Source organism: Coturnix japonica, chromosome 1 (genome assembly GCF_054131305.1).
Source record: "Coturnix japonica strain WE chromosome 1, WE-NBRP24, whole genome shotgun sequence".
NCBI lineage: Eukaryota > Metazoa > Chordata > Aves > Galliformes > Phasianidae > Coturnix > Coturnix japonica.
Window position 1 is genome coordinate 70,413,838 of NC_140663.1, and position 23,922 is coordinate 70,437,759.

Consider the following 23,922-nt stretch of genomic DNA (forward strand, 5'->3'; position numbering starts at 1 on the left):
TTTGATGAAGCACAGACACTGCTTAAGTGACATGCACTAAATAACAGACTTTGTAGCTGTGAGTTGAACATTAAGCACTGTGAATTTAGAAGCTACAATACAAAAGTAACTGCCATTTGAACATCTGCAAACATGAGGGCACAGCATCAATGAACAGGAAAGAGTGGAAAATCTAGTCTCCCCTTCCCTTCCCTTCCCTTCCCTTCCCTTCCCTTCCCTTCCCTTCCCTTCCCTTCCCTTCCCTTCCCTTCCCTTCCCTTCCCTTCCCTTCCCTTCCCTTCCCTTCCCTTCCCTTCCCTTCCCTTCCCTTCCCTTCCCTTCCCTTCCCTTCCCTTCCCTTCCCTTCCCTTCCCTTCCCTTCCCTCAGCAGTATATTGAACACTTACCTTTCCTGCAGATCAAGGAGCTCTGGGTCTCTTCCCTTCTTATTCCTTCAGGCTGGAATGGTGATGGGAAGAAGAGACACATTCAGCAGATAAGAACAAAGCACAGAGAAGTAAAGCAGTGACAAGAGTATTCATAACAACCCTCACCCAGATGGCTGTACTGAAGCAATTGTTTGCAGGTTCATACTCGTGACTAGTACAAAAGGTGAGTTCCCATCAGACAAAGTCCCTAATTTCCAGCTTCTCCTCTATATGAGAATGATGCGCACTTGCCAGCACCCAGTGATCCTCATGGAAGAGGACATCAGATGGGTGTGGACTTGAAAATTGATTGAACAGCCCAACCCTGTCCCAGCCAAACAAGAAGTTCTATAGGGAACTGGAACAACTTTTACTTCCTTTTTGTGCTTTTGCTTCAATTTCCTTTTCTCATGGTAGGAAGTACAGGGCAAACAGGAAGTGCTGCTAGCAGTACCTCAACTAACAATGTCCTGATCTGGGTGTCCCTGTAGTCAGTACTGATGTTCCTAAGTGCTTCTTCTTCACAAGCTTCATCATCATTGGTCTCAGCCGTAATGCTGAATAATACGTTACCTTAAACAGTAGCAGAAAAGAGGGAAAATTAACCTCTGTCAAGACTTGTGGCTGAAGCGAGAAATTGCATCTAATAGCAATTATCTGTAGAATAGTAGAGTAAGTAGTGCAGCACAATGAATGATCAGTCACTCTGGGTGAGAAATATGGGAAGAGAACTGATCTCTAAAAATTGAAATGACAAATATACTGCATTCCTGGAGGGGTTTTTGGCTGGGACAGCTGGAATAGGGGTAGGCCAAATTATTCAGGTTGGAAAAGAATTAGGTTTACAGGTGAGGTATAAAACTGGTCAGTAACAGTCTCAGGGAACCAGATAGATTCCAAGCCACTTACCAGTTCCTCTGGGGGAAACATTCCAGACATAGGACTTTCTTTTTTTGGCACATACACATCCATCATCTTCTGGGGAGATGAGTTTTGCCTGATAATCAAGGGATTCTGACAGCAAAATACTAATCTGAAAACAAAAAGAGGGATGTGATGTAATGAAGATTTTACACCATAGAGAGTGGCTGGATCACCTCTACTTATGTCAAGTATAAACAGCATAGAGCAGATTGAAGGTCTGGAATAATGGTGTACAGGTGAATCATCTATCAGATGTGACTTTGGCAGTGTCCTCTTCTGTTCTTCGCGACATTCACCACCGAGATATTAAATATTATATATACATATCTGTTTCTGGATCAGGATATAGAACTATGTTCAGCTGACCTGGTGCTAACTAACTTGCAAAGGAAGATATCATGTGATGTTTGCTTCTGTTTTTGTTGTTGTTGAAGAATGAGGTGAAGAGATGAAAGCCTCAATAATGGATATATTTTTTAATAGTCTATTCAAAGGCCTAAGCTTTTTTTTTTCCTTTTTTTTTTCTTTTTTTTCTTTTTTGCCTTTTTTTTTTTTCCTAGTCAAACTGCTAAGAGTTTGAAAAAAAAGTAATTACAAAGATATGTCTTGATTTTTCCTCCTTTTGTGGTGGTCTCCTTCTGAGACCACAGTGCTGATTTTCGGCAGATAAATTAAGCAGAAGAAATCTAGACTTCGCACTTGCCTCTCATTTTAGGATGCAGCGTAAGAAACAAGAAATCAAACAAAAGTGGTCTTTTTTTCTTTCTGTGTGTAAGCTCCTTCAGTGTAGAAATACAGTGCACCTGTGGTCTAGAGGCATTTTACCTGGAAAGTACAGAGCACTGAGAGTACAGACAACCTCTGTCTGTGACAAGTATTCTCCAGCTGCACATACACTCTATAGGAGAAGTACTGAGACTTTGATACCCTCTCCTTTTGAGAACTTTTGCCCCATGGAACAAAGATTTTCTTGTTCTTCACTTCATGCTCTTCCCATATGCTTGTCCTTGGGAAGTACAAGCAGTTCATTCCTTCACAACTTCATATATCCTTAAAAAAGGACCCCAATAAAAAGTGATGGCTTACATTACATTGAAAAGTGAATGTTACTTCACGGAGCACTTGTTCCCATCCTTCTTAGATCTCAGAAGACAGTTGTATGTACAAACATCATAGACACTGCTCACATAGTCCTCCTCCTGTTTTGTAGTTGTTCAGGAAGACAAATTCCAGACACAGTTCACATAGTTTTGTAGTGGTTTAGGACAAATTCAGTCTATCATTAGATAGAAAGAGCAGTGCCTCAATCAATCAGAGACAGATCCAGTCATTTATATCCATCATTTTGATACTCTTTTTTGTTTGATCGTTTATCTGTTTGCTTGCTTTTCCAGACTACAAGGACTGCAGATTGTTTAGAGATGGGATTGGGACTAGAAGTGTGGACAGAAGTACGTACCTTGATGCAGTGACTGAGGTAGTTAAAGACATTGGCTCTAAGCAGGAAATCTTCTCCATGAATAATGGAGTACGGCAAGGTCAAGTCCACAAAGAAAGGCTGGAAGGCTGTCAGGGTAGCAGGCACAGATATACCAAATCCAGTCAATTCTTCCACACAGAAGGCACTGGCTTTCCATTCAGTGATGGTGTCAGGGATGGTGTATGAGACACTGGCTTTTCCAGTAGAGCTGGTAGGAATGTACAAAGAATGAGTTTGGACAGATGATGAAGTTTCATATAAATTAGTTTTCTGTAGAAACTCTAAGTTTTCAGGATGAATGTTATCTCTGTTCTGTTTGTAGAAATCCCATATCTGAGTCCCCCCAGAACTTACTATCCAAGTCTCCTCAGAAAAGTCAGTGAGGATGTTCTTCTGCCCATAATTTCCCTGACTTTGGAAGAAAAATTCAGATTTCTTGTTTAGCAGACCAGTGTTTTCTCTTCATAGGGAGTATGACTCATAGTAAACACGTTGTGGAAATAGATGTTTTGGAACAGGTAAATATTGTCATGAAAATAGGAAGGGCAGATGGTCAGATTATGATTGAAAAAGATGGTTCTCCCAGGTCAAGTAGTAAGAAGAGGTGGTAAGAAATTACAATAATGCAGGAGAATATAGGGACATTTAGTAATTTATAAAGTGCAGCATAGAGAGAGATGAAGAGGTACTCACTTTACTGGGACAATATCCCAAATCCAAGTTTCAGGGAAGAATTCCCTAATAGTCTCAAGGATGTTTCTATTCCCACGTTCTTCTCTAGCTACTTCAGCTGTTAAGAGGTAGTGGGAATTTAGTCAGTCCTGGTTCATGTAGTTAAGACTCACAGAAAGGATAGGCTTTAATTTGCATGAACAAACATGAAGGATAATTTGTGTTCACCCATTTCTTTCTACCTGAAACTATCAGTATTTCCACATAAGTATTAATTAGCATCACTAATGTGTTCATGAGTTTTGTACAACCTTATATTACTAAGAAAAAAAGCATTTATTGAACAGGCTTTTGGTCTCCAAATATGAGCATAGGAACTAGGACTTTCGACACTTGGCTCTCCAATCTGTGTGATGGGCATACTGTTGTACTGTCTTCAGTAAGCTCTGGACTGTCAACAGTGTCAGTTTTGTTTGACTCCCAGTTGCCAGCACTTCCCAGTGTTAAACTGGATATGAATCAAAAGCGTAGGCCTGAAGTGTTTTTTTGGGTACTTGTTATTGTAAGTCATCACATTCAAATGAACAGTTCTGAAAGCTGAACACTGAAAAAGGAGATTTGTGAGCATTGTCCACGTCTATTACGCATAAATCATATTTTTTTAAGAGAAAGATAAAATCTCATTTCTATCCCCTGTACTACCTGATGATCTGACATGGTGTGTAGAAGCTGTGAATCCTGCATTCAAGAAAAATGATGGAGGTCTTACTGTTTCACTAGTACACACAACTGGTTGCCGAACCTTTGAGTTGGTAAGAAATTTCATGCCCATATCCTGTGAAAAAAACATTTTGGTGTCAACCGTAACCATATTGCAGCTGAGGTTTATCGTATTCCTCCCTCTTCCCATTACTGCCTTTCCACCACGTAAATGCCCAGAGACTTCATGCAGAGACTTCTGAGAGTTCTGTGCACAATGGAAAATCACAGAGTGCATCAGAATCAATTGAGAATGGATGCTGACTGAGAGAATATTCCATGTATGAGTTCTGCTAAGAGCACCATAGAAGTAGTAAAGATACTACATAAGTAGAATCATAGAATCATAGAATTTCCCAGGTTGGATAAGACCTTAAATATCATCAAGTCCAATTGAAAGCAGAAACTCACTTCAACAGGTTTAAGTAGTGCATAGGACATTTACCCGGAGGAACTGATATACATCTGGGCCTAATCCAGATGTTAGAGGTCTGTAATATAAGCCTTTGTGAAAGATGTTTTCAGATGAGACACAGGGGTCTTGTGGATCATCTTCTAGATTGAGCCCATTGAATATATAGCCTTGTAGGTCTTGAATGGGGTGCAAGTTGTATATCTGTGGGGGAAGGAAGCAAAGGGATCAGTTCTGATTACATAAGCATGTGCTGGCAATTACCCATGCTGATATGCTTGCCTGTGTGAAACCATGCTCTGTTTCTTGAACTGAAAACTCTTCAACAGCCAAGCCCAGAAGTTGGTGATCACTTGTGTCTAGTTAGAGAACAGTAACTAAGGTGTACCCTGGAGGTCAATACTGGTTCCAGCCCTGTTTAATATCTTCATTAATAACCTGGGTGATGGGACAGAGTGTACCCTTGGCAAGTTTGATGCCATCCAGGGGGACACCTGCAGGCATGAGAAATGGGCTTACAGGAGACTTACTAACCAGAAAAAAAAAAGGAGAAATGCAAAGTCCTGTCCCAGGGGAAGAATAAGCATCAATATATGCATGGAGTCAATCAGCTGGAAAGCAGCTTTGCAGAGAAGGATCTGGAGTCCTGATGGATAAAGACTCAACAAATGCACCCTATCAAAGTCTGCATATTATGTACATATTATTATGACCAGCACATGTAAAAAAATGGGGGATGTCTAACACATGCTAACAATCTCTAGTGAAGAGCCTGTAATAGAGAATAAAACAATATTGCAAGGGAGGAGAAAATATACTTGTTTGGGTAACTTACTGTTTCTGCAGTCAGCTCTGTCTCAGTCTTCAGAAGCAGTACACTTTTATCCACTGCCCTCACAGCACAGAAGGAATTAGCAGCAGCTTCAATCACTAAACTGACATTGGAAGAGGTGATCATCTGCTTTCCAGAGAATTGCATGTGGACCTAGAATTTATCAAATGAATGTTGGTACTGCTAATCCTTACTGCTTAAGGCTTCTCTGGATGTGTGAGAAGAATAATGTAAGACTCTTCTGTTAAAGCACTGTTGGTGTTACTAAAGGGTGTTGGTTTCCACTGCCTCTGCTTCAACTATGATGAATGCTTAGGCAATAAGCAAACTTAGACACCTATGCTGTGGTAACTTAAGTGAGGTCTACCTGAAGTTATTTAAAATAAAGTGTGATTCTGCTGCCATGACTGTCAAGCAAAATCTTATTGTGACAGTTGACCACATGTAAAAAGAACTAGAATGGGTAAATCATATTTTTACTATGTTTGTACTGCCTTGCAAATAACAGTGCAGGTAGTTCTGTAGTGTGTTTCCAGATAAGTTTCATTTAGAGGATTTACCTTTTGGCAATGAGGCTAGCTGGAGGTAGAGAAGAGATATAAGGCCAAAGAGAATAAGAGGAAAATGAAGAAGAATAGAAACTGTTGTGGATGTGTGCACAGAAGATTTGCATTTATTTGGCAACAGGTAAGACACATGCTTAGTGTTTCTCACCTTGTTTTTGAAGCACTTCTCAATTGGAAATCGGACACTGTCTGCTACCAGCTCCTTAGCAGGGTGTAACATATATACAAGCAGTCGAAGGGCTGGAGCCATTTTCTCATCGACCACAAGTGGAATTGTGAAGGTGCCATTTTGATCTGTTATTTGAGAGAAAGAGACTAATGCAAACACAAAGATCTGCTTTTGTAGCCACCATATAGACATTACACTCCTTCTTGACTCATACCTGAAACTGGTTTCTGGACTACAGCTGATTTTATTGTGCTCTTAATAGTAGTGATAGAATCATGAACACATGCATTGGTGAAAAGGGACACAGCCATCCCATAAATGCTGTGGCCATCCAAGAATTGTTGTCTTGGTCCCCAGTTCCTCAGTTTACCCATTTATTTTTTAAAAACAGAAGCCTGATGATTATAGCTTAACTTACCAGTTTGGATATTAACTTTAATTTCCCCTGTGAGGACAATCTTGCCTTTTGCCATGCCCTGTAAAGAAAATAACAATACATTTATGGATTATGAGAGGTTGGAACCTGAAAGTAACTATCAAATTCAACACATATCAACATACAATTGAGACACGATCATTGGCACAGCTTCAAATGCTTAAATATCACCCATAAGGCATGCTAGATGCTACCACTGCTGCTGCTACTGGCCAGAAAGCAGCAGAAAAAATGATGGAAGGGACTAGGACAAGGAAAGGGAGTTAATTGGACAGAAGGGAAATGAACCATGGCCTAAGACGGTGTAAGAATGGTTAAAGGTGGTTACTTGCTATGAAATAAAGCGACCTGGCCAGATAGGTCAGATTAGTTTTCCTGAGTAAGTAGTTCTTCTAAGTCAGCTTGGTACTGTTTCCAGTCTTAAGTTACTGGTCACTGTGGTGGCTTCTAGAAACTGGAAGAGCTCACTGCCATAACTGCTGTGGGTGAACTGCCAGATAGGCCCCTGGTAAAGCCCTTTCAGTGAAGCTGTGCAATAAACCTATACTCACCACATAGTAGAAGTTCACGATATTGATATGCTCATATCCTTCCATGTTCAGGATATAGTACACAGTGATCATCCTCTTCTGCCCACAGCTCATATATTTCCACAAAGGATCAATCCTCACAAAACTGCTAGTCCAGGAGTATAAGCGCTGGACAGAGAAATATGCATCTGGGTAGGAAGGCTCTATCCAGCCTTCAGAATGGCACTGCTCACCGGTTTTGTATATTGCCTGGTTAGGAGTAGGAAAGACAAGGAAAACAAACATAGCTCACTAGGGAAATCGCTGTCACATACATCAGAAAGATTAGTTCAAAGAATCCCCAGTTCTAGGAATCACATCTGAAGCTAAACAGATAAGCGATCTTGCAGCCTCACAGCAAGACACTGCATTGCATTGCAACAACTTAGTTACTTTCCTCACTTCTTTTATTTATCTATTTATTTATTTATTTATTTATTTTTATTTTTAGATCTCTAGAACATGAAATAAGACAAAATATATTTTATTACCAGAATTCAAACCTCATCCCACCTTCTTGGGTTCAGTTTCAGATCAGTTTTCTCTGTCTCCATTTCCATCTCCCTCACCCATTTCCATCTCCTCTCCCCCATTCTATTCTCTCCTTCCCTCCCCTCCCAACTTGTTCTGTACTCACTTTCAAATTCAGCTCAGGATCAAACATTTTGGACGTGTCAATGCTAAATGGAGCAATACCATTAATATCAGTGGTGAAGTTGTGTGTATTCTTGTTATTAACAAATAGTTGAATAACTTTACTGGAAATAGGAGAGTTGTCTTTGTCTACCAGCTTGATCTATAGGAGAAGAAAATGACAAATATGTTTATATTGTTATATTTCTGTGAACAGACATGCATCATTTACAGCCCTTCTCTCTCCACAGAGCAGAATTGCTTGTTCTCTTCCCTTCAAATTAATACTTTAGAAAAGTATTGGCTGTCTGGCTGCTATCTCAGTTATCTTGCAGTGCATAGAAAGGGAGCTTCCTCAGCAGCTATTGTTGCTTCCCTGACTGTGGAGCAAGAACTTCTTAGGTCTCATCTCTTTGATCATTGCTCCTTTCTGACTATACATTTCCAGTTTAAATACACAGTTACTTTCCTCCATTGTTTCCCTTTCTTAGTCTTGAGTATCTGATGCCGTTATTTTCTAAGTCTGAATACTTTTTCCTCATATATTTATTCTGTGCATTTTTCTGATTCTGTCCCCACTATCTGTTGACCTACTATCCTTCTGCAAGTAATTGTAAGTAGATGCACAACACTCTGAATAATGAGGTGAGAGTGGAGAACAAGTGAGAAAATCACATGAACATCTTCCAAAGGGAAAGAAGTACTTAGAGGGCAATAATTTCTTTTCTTTCATCATCACAAGATGAGAAATACTCGTCTGTATTCAGAATTACTGATAGGACACCGTATATGTAAAGAAAAAAGCCTAGAGAGAAAACAGTTCCCCCAAATAATCCCCCAGTCTTTCCCAACACTGTTATGTTGTTATTTCCCCCCAGTCATCTTCAATACAACTTCTTCATGCTCTCGCTTACCTGTCCAAAATAAGGAATGCCTCTTCTGTAGTAATGATCCATGTTCTCAAACTGTAAACTGCTCACCACTTGAGTTATGGAAATAGACTGAGTAGCTGTACGTTGCAGACCTGTAAGACATGCCAAGTGTCAAAGGAAAATACACTTTATCTTGCATGTATCTTCATAAGGCTTAACATTTGCATGGAAATGTGCATGAAAAAGGACATTCTTCTTCAAAAGAAAACAGGGGCTGAATACTCCTTACTTTCTTTTTTGATCATAACACAATTGTCTGTTCTGACTGTGTAGTAGGGATTACCTGTTCCTTTCTCTGTGACAATGGCTTTCACATCAAGATTCCTCCTGTAACCAACGCGATTTAGTTCAAAGACCTCAGAGTTGAGAACTTGGAAGAGGCAGCCATCTGTATCCAGCTGGAAAGTGAAGAAAACGAATCCTGTTACAAGAGTGAAAATGGGTAAAAATTGTTTACTGAATTTTATCAGTTGAGTTCTCTGCTGAGAGGAGAATTATCCAAAGCTTTCAAAAAGGATTATTCTCTCTTTACTTCCAAAATTATTATACAAGACAGGATCATTACACACATTTCAGGTGGGAAACTGAGAAAGAACATGTCAGTGCTTTGTCAGGCCTAAAAACAACAAGAGAATTAAATGCTCTGAGTTCCTGGAAGTGATCTTAGCAAACAGATGAATAGAATAAAGCGAAGCAACAATGAAAGAAAAAAAAAAGTGCAGCAAGCAAAGGAAGAGATGCAAGAAAGCTGAGGAGAGGGCAACAATAAAGAGGAACAATAATTAGGCATCATACATCTTTGGTAAATGATTGACAAACTGGGCTTTTCTTGCACCTCCCATATGAATCAAAATCCCTGCACACACTGAGCTGGACTTTCCCCTCAACAGGCTGGCCATAGGTGTACCTAGGAGAAGAAGAAATAGGTCTGTGAGATGATGCTTGAAAAACTGAATTAAATTAATTTGTTCAGGAATAGAGCCAGGATGAGCAGTGACCTGGCAAGCCAGGCACTAGAGTAACTTAATGGGCATTTTTACTAATTCTCCTGTTCCAGAAAAATAATACAAATGTGAAGTTGAAAAACTGGTAAGTTTTACTTCACTCATGAGCCAAAGCTATGCTGTGAATATATGTTATAAATATATCTATAAGGTTAGTGATCAAACAACTACTAAATTATGACTGTTTTCTCCACTATTCATCTTAGAATGAAGTCCTAGACTTACTGAGATCAAAATGAAACTTCTCATAACTGCAAGTGGTTCAAGATTTCAGCCTTCTATAATAAATTATGAGATTTTGTACCTGGGTCATGGCAATCCTCACTATCAGTACAAGCTGGGGGGCGTAAGAATGGAGAGCAACACTGTTGAAAAGGACTTCAGAGTATGGGTGAATGGCAAGCTGGACATGAGCCAGCAATGCACCCCCACAGCCCTGAAAGCCAACCATATCCTGGGATGCATCAAAAGAAGTGTAGTCAGCAAGTCAAGGGAGGTGACCCTGGCCATCTGCTCTGCTGGCAAGACCTCACCTGGTGTACTGCATCCAGATGTGGAGTCCTCAGTACGGGAGAGACATGGACCTGCTAGAGCACATTCAGAGGAGAGCTACAAAAATGATCCAAGTGGTGGAACATCTTCCCAATGAGGACAGGCTAAGAGAGCTGGGACTGTTCAGCCTGGAGAACAGACAGCTCTGGGGAGATAGTGGACTTTTAATATCTAAAGAGAGAAGAGTCCTTGGGTGTCTCAGCCTTTCCTCATACAAGAGACACTCAAGGTTCCTAATAATCTGTGTCAATTCACTGAACTCTCTAGGAGATCTCTGCCTTCTCTGAACTGAGGAACTAAGAACTGGACACAGTATTTCAGATGTAGCTTCAGCAAGGGAGAGCAGAGGGAAAGGATCATCTCCCTCTGCCTGCTGGCCACACATTTTTTAATACACCCCGGGATATCACTGGCCTTCTTGTCCATAAGTGCACACTTCTGGCTCATGGTCAACATGTTATCCACAAGAATCCTTAGGTCCCTCTTCTCAGAGTACATTTCTAGCAGATCATGCCCTAAAAGGTTAGTGCATATGTTTATTCCTCTCTAAGTGCAAGACCCCACATTTGCTCTTGTTGAAGTTCAGTTAGGTTTTAAAGATATCCAGAACTTTAGGACAACTGCTGGAATTTAACAATAGTCTGCCATATGAAGACCTTCCTCTGAAGTGAATTGCTGAGAGACATATCCTATTTTAAAAAGGGTGGGTCAACCCACCAATACCAGTGTAAAGGGAATACTCATACAATAAAATAAGAAGAGAGCACAAATAAATAAAAGCTCTAGCCACCAAGTCAGCCCTGACCAGTCTCTTCAGAGAGTCTATTTATTTTGGCATCTTCTCTAACTTCTGTCTCTTTCCCCAGAATCTGATAAATTCTTGCTCTCTGCATATTTGCTCTGCACTTTGTACTTACACTGCGCAGATTTTCACTGTCAGTTCTGAATCCATGACTGTAAGACTTCCTGGTGCAGTGACTGTAACATCAAATTTTGGCAGCACTACAACAGCAACAACAACAAACCAACATTGGCATTATTGTCAACTTGCAGGTTGAAATAAAATAGAGAATGAGGTTGTATCATTAGTCAGAGATGGAATGCAAGCTCAGAAATGGAGTGTCAAAATGTTACAGAAGTGATGTGATGTGTAAGGACAAATGTAGCTGTTTTTTGAAAGCTTTGAAGAAAAGTCAAAACTTATGAATGATGAATTCTGTGACATCTAGAAGCCTTGCCCAGCTTCGTCCGGGAAAGCTGATGGATCAGGCTGAAAGGTTACTTTGTCACAGTGGATCTTTCCATCAATTTATTGATTCTTTTCCCAGCTGAATCTGTGCAAAGTAGATAATTTCTCTTTTTTGTCTTTTTTTCTTCTTTTTCTCTCCAGTTGTTAATGACACCTATATGGTGTTATATTTGCTAGAAAGCTGTTTGAAGTGTTTTCAATCAAAATAATTGCTTGATTAAGTTTTATCTCTATTCATGCTTTCTACTCTGACTTAAAAGCAGCAGGTAGCATTTACCGTATTCCTCCACATGGAAAGAATGATTTGTTCTCTCTCCTGATTTCTTTGTTACAGTAATTTTGTAGCTTCCTAGTATAGGCTCTTCAGTTAGTGGAAATTCAATCTGGACAATGTTAATCTCTGATGTCACATTTTGCCACTGAAAGATCCTGTTGTTCTGTGGATCCTGAGGGGGAAAAATATAGGTTCACAGTTTGTTTGTATTTGAGATCTTCTACAATTAGCTAACAAAACCAGAAGCAATGAAATAAATAGGCCAAGTGGCTTTTGCTCACTGAAGAAGTTATTTAATTTGAGTACCTAGAGATAAATTACTTTTAGTACTCATCATTAATGTTGCTAGATTCTCATCTGTTGATCTCAGATTTAAATATCCTTTGTTGTGTCTATTTGTTAGCCTCAATGATCAGAGAAAGTTGCTCTATACTTTTCTTCTCTGCTTTTTAGCACATATTTTCTAGCTCTGTGCTGAAGGAGAGAAAATCCATCCTTAAAGCTTCCACTTCAGTCTAGCTTTTTTTTGTTGTTTTTTCTTCGACTGCCAGAAGAAGAAAGGAAGCATTTCTTCTGAAGTGAGGTGCCGTTTTCCTCCAAGCTTATCTTATGTTAGTCAGGTTAAAGAATACACATTCACAACATTTTCTTGAACTCTTTAAAATAGAAATTGAAACAAACAAACAAACAAAGGAACAAAAACCTGTGAAGCTCTAAATATTTATGATTCAGTGTAGACAAAATGACATAATCAAGTTATAACAAAATCTTTTAGGAATATTGTCTAGATGCTATTTAGGAACCATTGTAAAAAGCCACAGCAGCACCAATATAGCTACTAATTTTATCCACTGCATATATTTGTTCATAGTTTTCAAGAGGTTATGAAAGTTATGAAAATATTTGCTTCCAAACAAGCTGGACGAACTGAAGGGAGTGGAGTAGGGTCAAAGACAGGCACAAGAATAGTTTGACTTTTAAGAATGCTGAGGTGAAAGTAGATATGTTTTCCTTGTTAGTAAAGTTTGCTTGAAAGTATCATGGAATATATGGAGTTTCTGTTAGTTTCTACCAGTGTACTTAGGAATAAGATTTGGCTGTGTATAGATTTGTGCAAATCAATGTAAGCAGATGTGCTTTAGATTTTATCTTTGTAAGTGTGATATATTACAAAGAGAAAAATCTCTTACCTGAACTGCAATCAAAGGGTACTGAAAGGAACAAAGTGGGAGAACAGGTTAGATGTCTGAACAAAGACAAATTATTTTTCCCCAGGACTGTGAGAAATGCCTAACTAATAATAATCGAAGAGTCCTTCATCACTTATTACAATCAGTTACATAGTAGTTCAACTTAGTAAGATTAAATAAAGAGAACTGATGCTGGGGCAGATTCTGATCATACTGGATTTAGTATGTAGGATTGATAGTGCCTCTGATACGATAAAAAAATCATAGTAAGTCTTTTATTTTACATGTTCCCATTTAAATACAGAGGAATATTTCAGATCACTCACCATTTCTTGAATAGGTTTGAAATTGATATCCAGAGCAACAACACGAAACATCACTGGAAAGACAAATAACATGACATTAGAATTGACCAGAGTTTATTTAGCTGAGCGTGAGTTTCTGCATTCATTAGTACTTCCAGTTTCATTGGTTCTTCTAACAATTCCACTTGCACAGTATGTAGGTAATAAAATGCATCTGGAGGTAAAAAATCCTAATTAGTAGAGACTTTGCAGAATGCACCTCCCCCAGCATTGTATTCTCACACTGTTACATGAAAGTTTGCTTAACCTTGAAGAAAAGGGATGGCTGCACTGCTGTGCAGGTCACATAGTCTCAAGTGAGATCCATAATTAATTTAGTGGCTGTCTGCTTTAAGTAGACATATTTATTACTCTTTATTATATTGCTAATGCAGTATAATTCTTGTTAGTGCACTTTGTTCTCATCTTCTACAGGATTTTACTTTTTTTTTTTTAATGTTACTAGAGAAAACTGAAAAGAAAATGATGAAAAACAAAGAAAAAACATGCCTCAAAAATATCCTTCAAAACCATTCTGTTTTCAGCATTTGATTTAATCTACTTCCCTATCTCAAAACCAGATTATCTGATAAATAATCAGACTGTGTTTGTGGGACACCTCTGTGGCACCAATTTCTTTCCTTCATGTTATTTATTAAGGTAGTACACACCCATAGTTAAAATATAGCTGATCCAATCTAACTACTCTGCTATTTGCTGGCCTCTAGAAAGAAATAGTCTGTCAGTGTTTTCTACGATGTTCTAATGCTATCAACTAAATAAATATTCACCACTCTGTCCTGGTTTGTAGATGGGTTTGTCTGTCTGCACAAAGACAAAGCTCTCCATGTTCCAAATCATCACTGACCGTCGCTCTTTCAGTTCAAATGTTGTACCCTTGGCTGTGAAGGAAATGAAAGCCAGTGGGACAGAAATGACAGGAGGAATCTGTGAGGAAACAGAAAAACAAGGGGAAATTGTTAGTCTTGAAGTCAGTTTCACCAGACTTCGTGGAACACTTCTACCCATGGACTGAACTGATAAAAAGAGAAACCTATCTCAATCCCATCACTTGATAAATCTTTCTTGAATCTTTCTCTTTTCTTCTGTCAATTAAAAATCTCTCTTTTTCAGTCACTACATCTCTCCTCTACTTCCTTCTTAATTCAACATGTTTTTTTTCCTTCCAGTGCTTTGCTAATCCTTGTTCTACTTTTCTTCCCCTTCCTTACATTTTCTATAGACTTCTCACACTAGCTATTATGACAACTTTGACTTTTCCATTGGGACTTAAATTCAAATTAATTTACCATGAAGTTCAAGCACTGCAGACCATTGCTTGCTGTTGTGTTTTTCTCAAAAATAGTGGTGTTAACGGTACCATACTCCAGGACAACTCTGACAGATATTGTTTGATTGAGGTTGAAGAACTGCAGGCAAACCTGACTTGGAGAGTCACTTTGGAGAACAGCAGGCACCATTAGGACATATTGACTGCAAGATCCAAATAGCAAAGTGGTCAATCTTGTCATAGAGAATGGAGCAATTGTATTGTTCAACACTCACTAATTGGTTTGGAATAAATATAGGACATTTTTTCTAATGCCCCTCACTCCAACTTTGCAGCAACCAACAATCCCAGCCCTGGGTTCCCCACACAACTCTGCCAGCACCCATCACTCTTACCCTTTAGCTTATTACTAAATTATATTGCTACTACTACTGCTGCTGTTTTTCCTGAACACAAACATCAGTCCCTATGAAAGTTCTGCAACAGGCAGAAGGTCTACTTCCAATTTAACTTAATTCTCCAAATATGAAAGACAAGGTTTCATATGATTTAATATTTAGAGTAAAAGTAATGGCATGAACTAGCCTTGACTTTAAAACCTGACTTAGTATTACTACTAATAATATGGTAGTTCTTACGGCTCCGGTTCCTTTCCAGCTGTTGCGTGGAGGAGAAGAATAGCCAGAAGAAATTTCAACCACATTTTTCTTACTGTTTGACAGAAGAAAGAGAAAATTTCTCTTCCCAAGAAACAACACATTGCCTACTAGTTTAACAGCACTGCAGCATTCCTCACTCCAGAGAAAAGGAGCTGGCCCTTCAGTTCCTCCCTGCCTCCTTCTTTAGATGCTAGTGCATTTATAATTGCAGCAAGGGGTGGAGATCCTAGTCTGCCCTACTTCTTTGAAGAACCTCCCCTAATTCCACTGCAACCTAAACTATTTCACTGTCTTCAGATGGCAACACTTCACAGTGATTCTTGGAATGTCCTTAGCAATCATATTTTCCTGATGAGGGGCTTCTCTTCTTAAGATGATATTTGGAACTGAAAAGCACAAAGTGACTTAAACAGGAGCAACCTGTCAAACTACATTAATATTTTGAGAGCTCATCTTACCATTCCTGTAATCTACCTCCTGGATTCCCCTTCTGAGTAAAATAAACTAACTCGTACACTTTGACACCTGATTCTGGTTAAATAATATAATAAATAATATATCGGTTTCTCTTTTCACTTCCTTTGTATGTATTTTGAATAACGAAGAGATGGGCTGATATCTATGAACAAAAGGCAGAGTGGATGTTGGAAATGCCAAACTTCATTGTGTGTTAGCAGCACGGTAAATTTCATAGACCTGAAGCCAGGAATACATACTTTCAAAGGCAGAGCATCTTCATAGAAGCATAATTTTCTCCTGAAAGAATGGCATAACAAACTCTTTGTGTTTACTGCTAGATGCAGGGAATGGTAGCATGTGCCACCCATGCCAACTATGCAAGTGTCTTCCTTTTTTTCTGTAAATTCTTAAAGAAATATCAAATAATTTGAAACTGAAATAGGGCAGCATCAATCAGTTGTCAGCCAGATTTCTTTGTCACATCTATGTTTGCTTAGACCACAGACAAAAGAGTGACGTTCTGCTTTGAAAGCCTAGATCCTTGTCATTTTTATTGAAGAGGAGCTTAATCACTACTAATGGTTCACAGACTCATAGAACTACAGAATGGTTTGGGTTGGAGGGGACCTTAAAAACCCTCCGGTTCCACCCCCTCTGCCCCTCTCCCCATTTTCCACGAGATTAAATTGCCCAGCACCCCATCCAACCTGGCCTTGGACATCTCCAGAAATGGGGCACTAACAGCTTCTTTGGGCAACTTATCCCAGTGTCTCACTACCCTCTGAGTAGAAAATTTCCTCCTAACATATAATCTAAATCTCCCCTCTCTTAGTTTAAAACCATTCCCCCTTGTTTTATCACTGTCAGACAGTTCAGGAGCTTCACCTGGGATCAAGCTTGGTTTTCTCCAGCACAAGATATTCACACCAGGAGCTGTCAAGAATAGAAATTCACTGACAGAGGCTTCATTTTGAGTTGACATTTTAAAATAAGCAGATAATATATTGCACATTCTTACCCTTCCTGACTTTCTTAGGTAATGATGAATTTACTGCAACATAATGAAATACTCATCCCAAACCGGCCTATTTTGTTACTATTTGTTACTCATTCCAGTTCATGTCTTCATGCAGAGGGCAGTTTCCAGAGACTAATTCTGAAAGTCTAAACAAAATGTTAAGTGGGTTAGGTTATATTCAAATATTGTATAGATGGCCAAGGTACCTGCGAAAGTTGTAACTTTCTGCTTCAATTAACTTTTTTTTTGCCCACATAAGGGGTGGATTCACTATGCTACTTCAAATTCCCCACTAACCATAACAGAGAAGGGAAATCTACTTGTGGAATAATGAAACAAGAAATGTGACTATCCAGAAAAGAGTAGTTATTGGACTTATCTTTGCTAATAAAAACTATCTTAATATGGTATTCAATAGTGATACTACTCAAGTCTGGTAATGGTACCAGAGCATGAATGGTATTCAGAGCACTGGCACATGTTGCCCAGAGAGGCTGTGCGGAGAACTTCAAAAGCCACCTGGACCTGGTCCTGGGCAACCTGCTCTGCTTGTCCCAACTTGAGCAGGGGGCTTGGACTAAATGCCTTCCAGAATTCTCTTTCAACATTCTGTGATTCTGTGAACTGTAAAATTCTTTTCATGGAGATATGGTCACAATGATTTCTGTGTCAAGGAATGCTCTGACCTCAGCTTTCATTCATTATTATTACTGCAAAGAGCCCTGTTTATTTTTTTTTTCCTTTGAGAGTAATAATTTGGCTTTAGAAAAATCCAGTAGTCTCTGGAGCTCTGTGTTGTTCTTTCTTTCTTTCTTTCTTTCCTTCTTTCTTTCTTCCTTCCTTCCTTCCTTCCTTCCTTCCTTTCTTTCTTTCTTTCTTTCTTTCTTTCTTTCTTTCTTTCTTTCTTTCTTTCTTTCTTTCTTTCTTTCTTTCTTTCTTTCTTTCTTTCTTTCTTTCTTTCTTTCTTTCTTTCTTTCTTTTCTTTTCTTTTCTTTTCTTTTCTTTTCTTTTCTTTTCTTTTCTTTTCTTTTCTTTTCTTTTCTTTTCTTTCTTTCTTTCTTTCTTTCTTTCTTTCTTTCTTTCTTTCTTTCTTTCTTTCTTTCTTTCTTTCTTTCTTTCTTTCTTTCTTTCTTTCTTTCTTTCTTTCTTTCTTTCTTTCTTTCTCTCTTACTCTCTCTCTCTCTTTCTCCTTCCTTCCTTCCTTCCTTCCTTCCTTCCTTCCTTCCTTCCTTCCTTCCTTCCTTCCTTCCTTCCTTCCTTCCTTCCTTCCTTCCTTCCTTCCTTCCTTCCTTCCTTCCTTCCTTCCTTCCTTCCTTCCTTCCTTCCTTCCTTCCTTCCCTGCTGCATTTAAAGGAGGATAAACACAGAGAAACTTAGTTGTTAGAGCTGTGAAAATAAATTGAAAAGCACTGAAGAATACACAGCTATGACTGCTTTCTATAAAACCTTTTCAAGCAGATTAGATTGTAATGATTTGATTAGGATAATAAAGGTCGAAATGCTTGGTTTGTCCCAGGTGGCTGGGGAACAATGCTGAGATATTGTAATTGCAGGTAAAGTCCTGTTTGACTAGTAGCCTCTCCAGTCAAGTATATAATATTTCTTTCATTGTTCTAAGTTACGTTTGATCTGGAAAAGTTCTCATGATACAACAGAAGGAGGAGATACCCTCCAGAGGGACCTGGATAAGCTTGAAAGCTGGGCCCATGAGAATTTAAGGAGCTTCAACAAGGTCCAGTACGAAGTACTGACTTGTATCAGAGCAATCCCAGATATGTGTACAGACTAGGAGAAGAACTCCTTCGAGCAGCCCTGTGGAGAAGGATGTGGGAGTCTTGGTAGATGAAAGGATGGACATGAGCCAGCAATATGCACTTTTAGCTTGGAAGAACAACTGTATCCTCGTCTGTATCAGAAGAGAGGTGGCCAGTAGGGCAAGGGAGGTGACTGTACCCCTCTACTCTGCTCTTGTGAGGGCCCATTTGGTGTATTGTGTGCAGGTCTCGGACCCCCAGAGCAAGAAAGCTGCTAGAGAGAGTCTAGAGGAGGGCCATGAAGATGATTAGGGGGCTGGAGCTCCTAAGAAAAAAGGCTTAAACTTGTCAAGCCTGGAGAAGGAAAGGCTCTGAAGAGACCATGTAGTGGACTTCCACTTAAAGGGAGCTTATAAACTGGAGAGAGACTGACTTTTTATACAATCTGGTATTGACAGGACAAGGGGAAATAGTTTAAAACTAAAAGGGGGGAGATTTAGATTACAGTTTAGGAGGACATATTTAATTTGGATGGTAAGGCACTGGAACAGATTGCCCAAAGAAGCTGTAGATGACCCATGCCTGGAAGTGTTCAAGGTCAAATTCGTGGGGGCCCTGGGTAACCTGATCTAGAGAGTGGCATCTTTGTCCATGGCAGGGGAATTGGAACTAGGTGATGTTTAAGGTCCCTGCTGACTCAAGCCATTCCACTGTTCTATGAATTTATGAACTTGTTTGTACTTCATAGCTTCACAAAACTCTCCAAAACTCTTTCAAAGGATTTTCCTTTCCACCATGACATCCTAGAAATTAAACTTGTTCCAGATGCATTATGAGAGATATGCAAAGGTTATTCAGACCCTGTTGCTTTCTGATTCTTATCTCTTACTGTTACCTATTTGGCAGTGCAACAATAAACTTGTGTTACCTGATATAATTGTGCTGCTTCAAGGATACCCCCCAGAGAGAGCCTGTATTTGTGACTTCCACACCTAAACTTGTGCCTGGGAAGTTTTTGGTATTAATTCCCCAAGTATAAAGGCTACTTCTCCTTCCTCGCCAATGGAACATACACTGTAGCTATATACTGAAATGCTGAGTGCTGTATGGAACAAGTTGGCATATATTGCCATGAAGAAGAGCTGTTAATCCTCATTAGCTTCTGATGTCTTTCTAAGCATTTAAGTCATCCTAGTCAGCTAAGGATAACAAGTCAGCTTCAGACACTGAGTCAGAGGAAGTCCCTGTTGCATTGTTTCCCTTTTAAAGAACTGGGTATTTTTTAAAGGTTCTACTTCAAAAACTGACAGTTCTCAGTAAAACCATCTGCTGGAGAGCACGGAGTGGAGATAAGTGAGTAACTGAAGAGTTACATCCACGTGTAAAATCACCTCTACTAGCTAGCCTCCGGAGAGCACAAGCAATTTGCTTTATGTATAGATATTCTGCCATATGCCAAAGGCCTGGATGTTCACACTTCTGAGAAAAGCCTCCAGTAACTCTCATCCCTACATGTGGATTGCATCATATGGATCCCATATGACCTGCTGGAAGAAGTGGGAGTAGGTGGGTAACCTTTTCTTGCAGTGAAAATTAAAGATAGATTCGTGTTATGCTTAATGCTCTGGAGCACCTTTTAAACTAAAATAAAGTAAGAAAACAAGACAGCTAACTTCTGAAGATAGAGTATGTTAGTTGGGAACAAAACTTGACTGCATGTTTGGCTGTGACAGCAGGACTGTGGTTTCCATCAGTCCTGTGTTTCTATGCAGGGGCTCAGCAGACCCAGAATCCTGCCAAAATCCAGGGAGGTCAAGAAGAATATTCACACCTGCTTCAGTCGGATCCGTGGATGAGTACAGCAGCAATGAAATCAACGGGAGACTGCTCATGAGAGTGTGTTGAATAGACACAGTCTGTGTGATTTGCACTCAATTGGGTATAACCAGAAACTGAACTGAGCTCAGGATATTCTAACATTTAAATTTAAATTTAAAAAGTTAAAGAAATAAAAGTAAAGCCACAGCAAACATTTGTGCTTTATCTTATAAAAACAAAATAGAGGAGAAACTGAATGCTGTAGGATTTCCTATATATAATTGCTTCATAGTTTCCAGTATGCAAGGGGGTTGGCTTGAGAATACTTTGCTAGCCTCTTGGGAACTTGCTGCCTTCTTGATTCTTCTGGCTCCTCTTTGTTCTGGCTTTCAATCATTGCTTTTTCCTACAAGTTAGTTATAGCTTTATAGTTCTTTATAGTACAGCATAGCTTTATAGTTCTCTATTCCATTCTGTGAGCACTCCACTGACACTGGTAGCATTTTGTCTTTGAAGAATTACCTGCAAAAGAAACAAAGGTGTGGTTAGGGCTTGTACGCTTGAATAGATCTGAAAAGCATGCAGTTTTGCACCCCAGCACTAATTATTTGCTGCATTTATTTTTCATCATTTCTTTGACTGTCTGCTTTCATTTTTTCTTTAACTCTTGTTACTTCAGCCCCAATGCTCTAACTCCTAACTATAATTAAATCACGTATTTGTTGATCTTCTGTTCAAAATATCAAAATCCAGGAAGATGATAGTGAAGAACCAGTTTCTGCATCTCCCAAAACTACACAGCAGTGCATTTCAGATAAGGCTAAAAGTTCATTTATTTTTATTTTTTAATTCTTTAATTGATAATTTCTGAGCTCGCTTTCCAAAAACATGCATTTTTTAGTAAAATTTCAGGTGTTTGCACTTTCACTAGACAATTTCTGCTTCAAATTCATCCTTAGGATCTGTATCACAAAAGGGGTGGATTACTGCTGGGTCCTACTTGGACTCTCACTGAGCAGGGGCTGAGTTTTTTTATCAATCTGAGCCCTCTGCAGTGAGATTGTCACACCCTCTACTGTTAAGTCTTTGGCTTTGCACGCTGAAGGCACCTGGCTGCTCACTGAGACAGCAAGAGAATAACGCTCTATTTAGTTAAAGAATCTCCTTCATCCCACTCTTTGTTCAGTGACTGTTCAAGTGTTCCACTCTGTAGGGAGAACGAAGGACAAAAGAACCTCCTCATGTCGCAAAACAAAAAATAAAGAGGGTTATTTTTCTCATAATCCTTAATTTATAGCATCTGTCCCTTCTCTTACAACTTCTCCCTGCACTCATTTTATCTGTGCTTATGCTTGTTGCATTAAAAAATATACAGTACTAAAAATTATTTTCTTAGTTGGTTACTCTTAGAGCCTGGCTCACCAAATTCCTCTGACAGACAGTTTCTGAAAGCTCTGCTTCAATGGTGCTACCTTACAGCTATTAAAAAGGAGAGATAAGATGCATAAGTGCAATGAGTTTAGCAGACCCACCAGAGTTTTGTCATTATCAGACACTGTAAATTCAGTGCATTTTTAATTTGACCTTGACTTTTTTCATTGTTGTCCTATGAGGCTTTGTTTTTTTGTTTTTTTGAGGTTGAGCAACCTCAATTCTCTCAGCCCTTCTACATAGGATTTCTACTCCAGCCTTCTGATTATCTTTACAAACCTCCTCTGGACTCCTTCCACAGGTTTATGTCCATCTTATGCAGGGAACCCAAGCAGAATGCAGTACTCTACCTGTGTCTCACAGGAGTAGAGTAAGGAGGAAGAAGCATCACCTGTGGTGTTACACTCGTTTAGAAGCAGCCCCAGACAGAGCTGGCTTTCTGGGGTGCAAAAACACACTGCTGCATGTTGAGATTCTCATCAACCAATACTCTCAAGTTCTTCTTGGAAGGGCTGCTCTCAGACCATTTTCCTCCCAGTATGTTAGTGCTTGGGTTGCCCTGATGCAGGTGCAGGACTTTGTATTTGGCCTTGCTGAACTTCATGAGATTTGCACAGGCCCACCTCTCAAGCCTGTCAAGATCTCTTTGAATGACATCCTTTCCCTCATGTATGTCTACTGTACCACATAGCTTGGTGTCATTGGCAAATGTACTATGGGTGCATTCAATTCCTGTGTTATGTGACTATGTGACTACCCACATCACTGACACCACTAACTTGTCTCCACCTAGACATCAAGCCAACTCTTTAAATGCAACAATCTATTCAAATCATTATCCATCCAGTGATCCATCCATTAAACAACACCACATTCTAGAGACAAAGATGTGTGAAATATTGTCAAATATTTTGCGTGAGTCCTGGTAGATGATGTCAGTTGCTCTTCCCTCATTCACCAATGTTGTAAACCTCTTCATAAAATGAAGAGCAAATGAGGAAATTGACAGGTGAGGAAGGAGGGGAGTAGGCATTGCCCTCTATATCTAGAAAGGAATAGATGGTATGAAGAGCCATCCCTAAAGAATGGCAATGAGCAAATTGGAAGCTTATAGGTGAGAGTTAGAAACTGAGATAATAAAAGGAGCCTTGGTGTCTTACTACAGGCCATGTGATCAAGTGGAACCTGTTGGTGAAGACTTCTTCCTCCATCTGCAGAAGGCATCACACTCGCAGGCTCTTATTCTTCTATGGGACTTCAACCACCCTGACATCTGCTAGAAAATTGGCAGAGTGAACTGTAGGCAATCCACAAGGCTCCTGAAATGTACTGAGGATAATTTCCTGAGCCAAGTAACAGACAGTGCCACCAGGGAGGATGCAATACGGGACCTGTTGCTTACCAACACGAGTGAACTGACTGGTGACATCAGGATTGGATGCTGCCTGAGCTGTAGTGACCTTGCAATTGTGTAGTTCACACTTTTGAGGGATATCAGACAGACAAAGAGTAAAATCAGGACACAAAACTTTAGGAAAGCCAACTTCCAGTTCTTCAGGGAGTTAGTCAACAACACCCACTGGGAAACACACAAATGTACAGAGTTGCAATCAGACATTCAACTCAAGAAAAAATTGGTCATATTTCTTTACCAGACTTTCATTAAGCCCTGTCTTACCAGAGAAAAAATACCCGTTGCTTCACAGTGACACCTTATTCATGTCATCACTTTTTGGCAGCATATACATCCATGAACAACTATTGTCAAGGATGGAGCACAGAAAAAGCAATGCTTCTTCAAAGACCTCTGACAAACACTTTGAGAACTCACTAGATATGGCAACCATTGCCATCAAACCAGTCTGATGCATTAGTTTCACAAAAACAAGGTCAAAGAACCCACTAATTTTACTTTTCTTTTTCTCTCCATTTTTTACATTATAATAAAAACTACATTAATAAGTTTTATTACTTATCTACATTATGTTTACTATATATTTTATATGTGGCTCAGGCAAGTAAAAAGGTTGGACAACCATGAACTAAACTGAAGAAAGGTGTAACAACCCAGCCATGCTGAAGGACATG

The 23,922-nt window shown here is 39.4% G+C and overlaps 1 protein-coding gene and 1 long non-coding RNA gene across 3 annotated transcripts in view; one reads left to right on the forward strand and one right to left on the reverse strand.

Moving 5' to 3' along the window:
- Positions 1 to 556, forward strand: part of LOC116653910 (uncharacterized) — a 25,542-nt gene extending 24,986 nt beyond the window's left edge. Inside the window, exon 3 of the long non-coding RNA XR_004308536.2 lies at positions 438 to 556. This is a non-coding gene — a long non-coding RNA (uncharacterized LOC116653910). The remainder of the gene's footprint in view (positions 1 to 437) is intronic.
- The window catches only part of LOC107318459 (ovostatin), a 26,827-nt gene extending 11,304 nt beyond the window's left edge, over positions 1 to 15,523 (reverse strand). For both annotated transcript variants that reach the window (XM_032446883.2, XM_085544647.1), the window contains exons 1-22: positions 15,334 to 15,523; positions 14,715 to 14,898; positions 14,196 to 14,352; positions 13,387 to 13,439; positions 13,061 to 13,081; positions 11,874 to 12,042; positions 11,265 to 11,349; positions 9,587 to 9,698; positions 9,075 to 9,189; positions 8,774 to 8,883; positions 7,864 to 8,022; positions 7,209 to 7,436; positions 6,640 to 6,697; positions 6,201 to 6,346; positions 5,490 to 5,639; positions 4,688 to 4,858; positions 4,186 to 4,318; positions 3,505 to 3,601; positions 2,791 to 3,019; positions 1,317 to 1,440; positions 862 to 980; positions 387 to 438 (exon numbers count right to left, since the gene is read on the reverse strand). In XM_032446883.2, coding sequence (XP_032302774.2) covers positions 387 to 438; positions 862 to 980; positions 1,317 to 1,440; positions 2,791 to 3,019; positions 3,505 to 3,601; positions 4,186 to 4,318; positions 4,688 to 4,858; positions 5,490 to 5,639; positions 6,201 to 6,346; positions 6,640 to 6,697; positions 7,209 to 7,436; positions 7,864 to 8,022; positions 8,774 to 8,883; positions 9,075 to 9,189; positions 9,587 to 9,698; positions 11,265 to 11,349; positions 11,874 to 12,042; positions 13,061 to 13,081; positions 13,387 to 13,439; positions 14,196 to 14,352; positions 14,715 to 14,898; positions 15,334 to 15,455 — 2,794 coding nt within the window. In that variant the 5' untranslated portion in view covers positions 15,456 to 15,523. The remainder of the gene's footprint in view (positions 1 to 386; positions 439 to 861; positions 981 to 1,316; positions 1,441 to 2,790; positions 3,020 to 3,504; positions 3,602 to 4,185; positions 4,319 to 4,687; positions 4,859 to 5,489; positions 5,640 to 6,200; positions 6,347 to 6,639; positions 6,698 to 7,208; positions 7,437 to 7,863; positions 8,023 to 8,773; positions 8,884 to 9,074; positions 9,190 to 9,586; positions 9,699 to 11,264; positions 11,350 to 11,873; positions 12,043 to 13,060; positions 13,082 to 13,386; positions 13,440 to 14,195; positions 14,353 to 14,714; positions 14,899 to 15,333) is intronic.
- Positions 15,524 to 23,922: the final 8,399 nt, after the last annotated feature.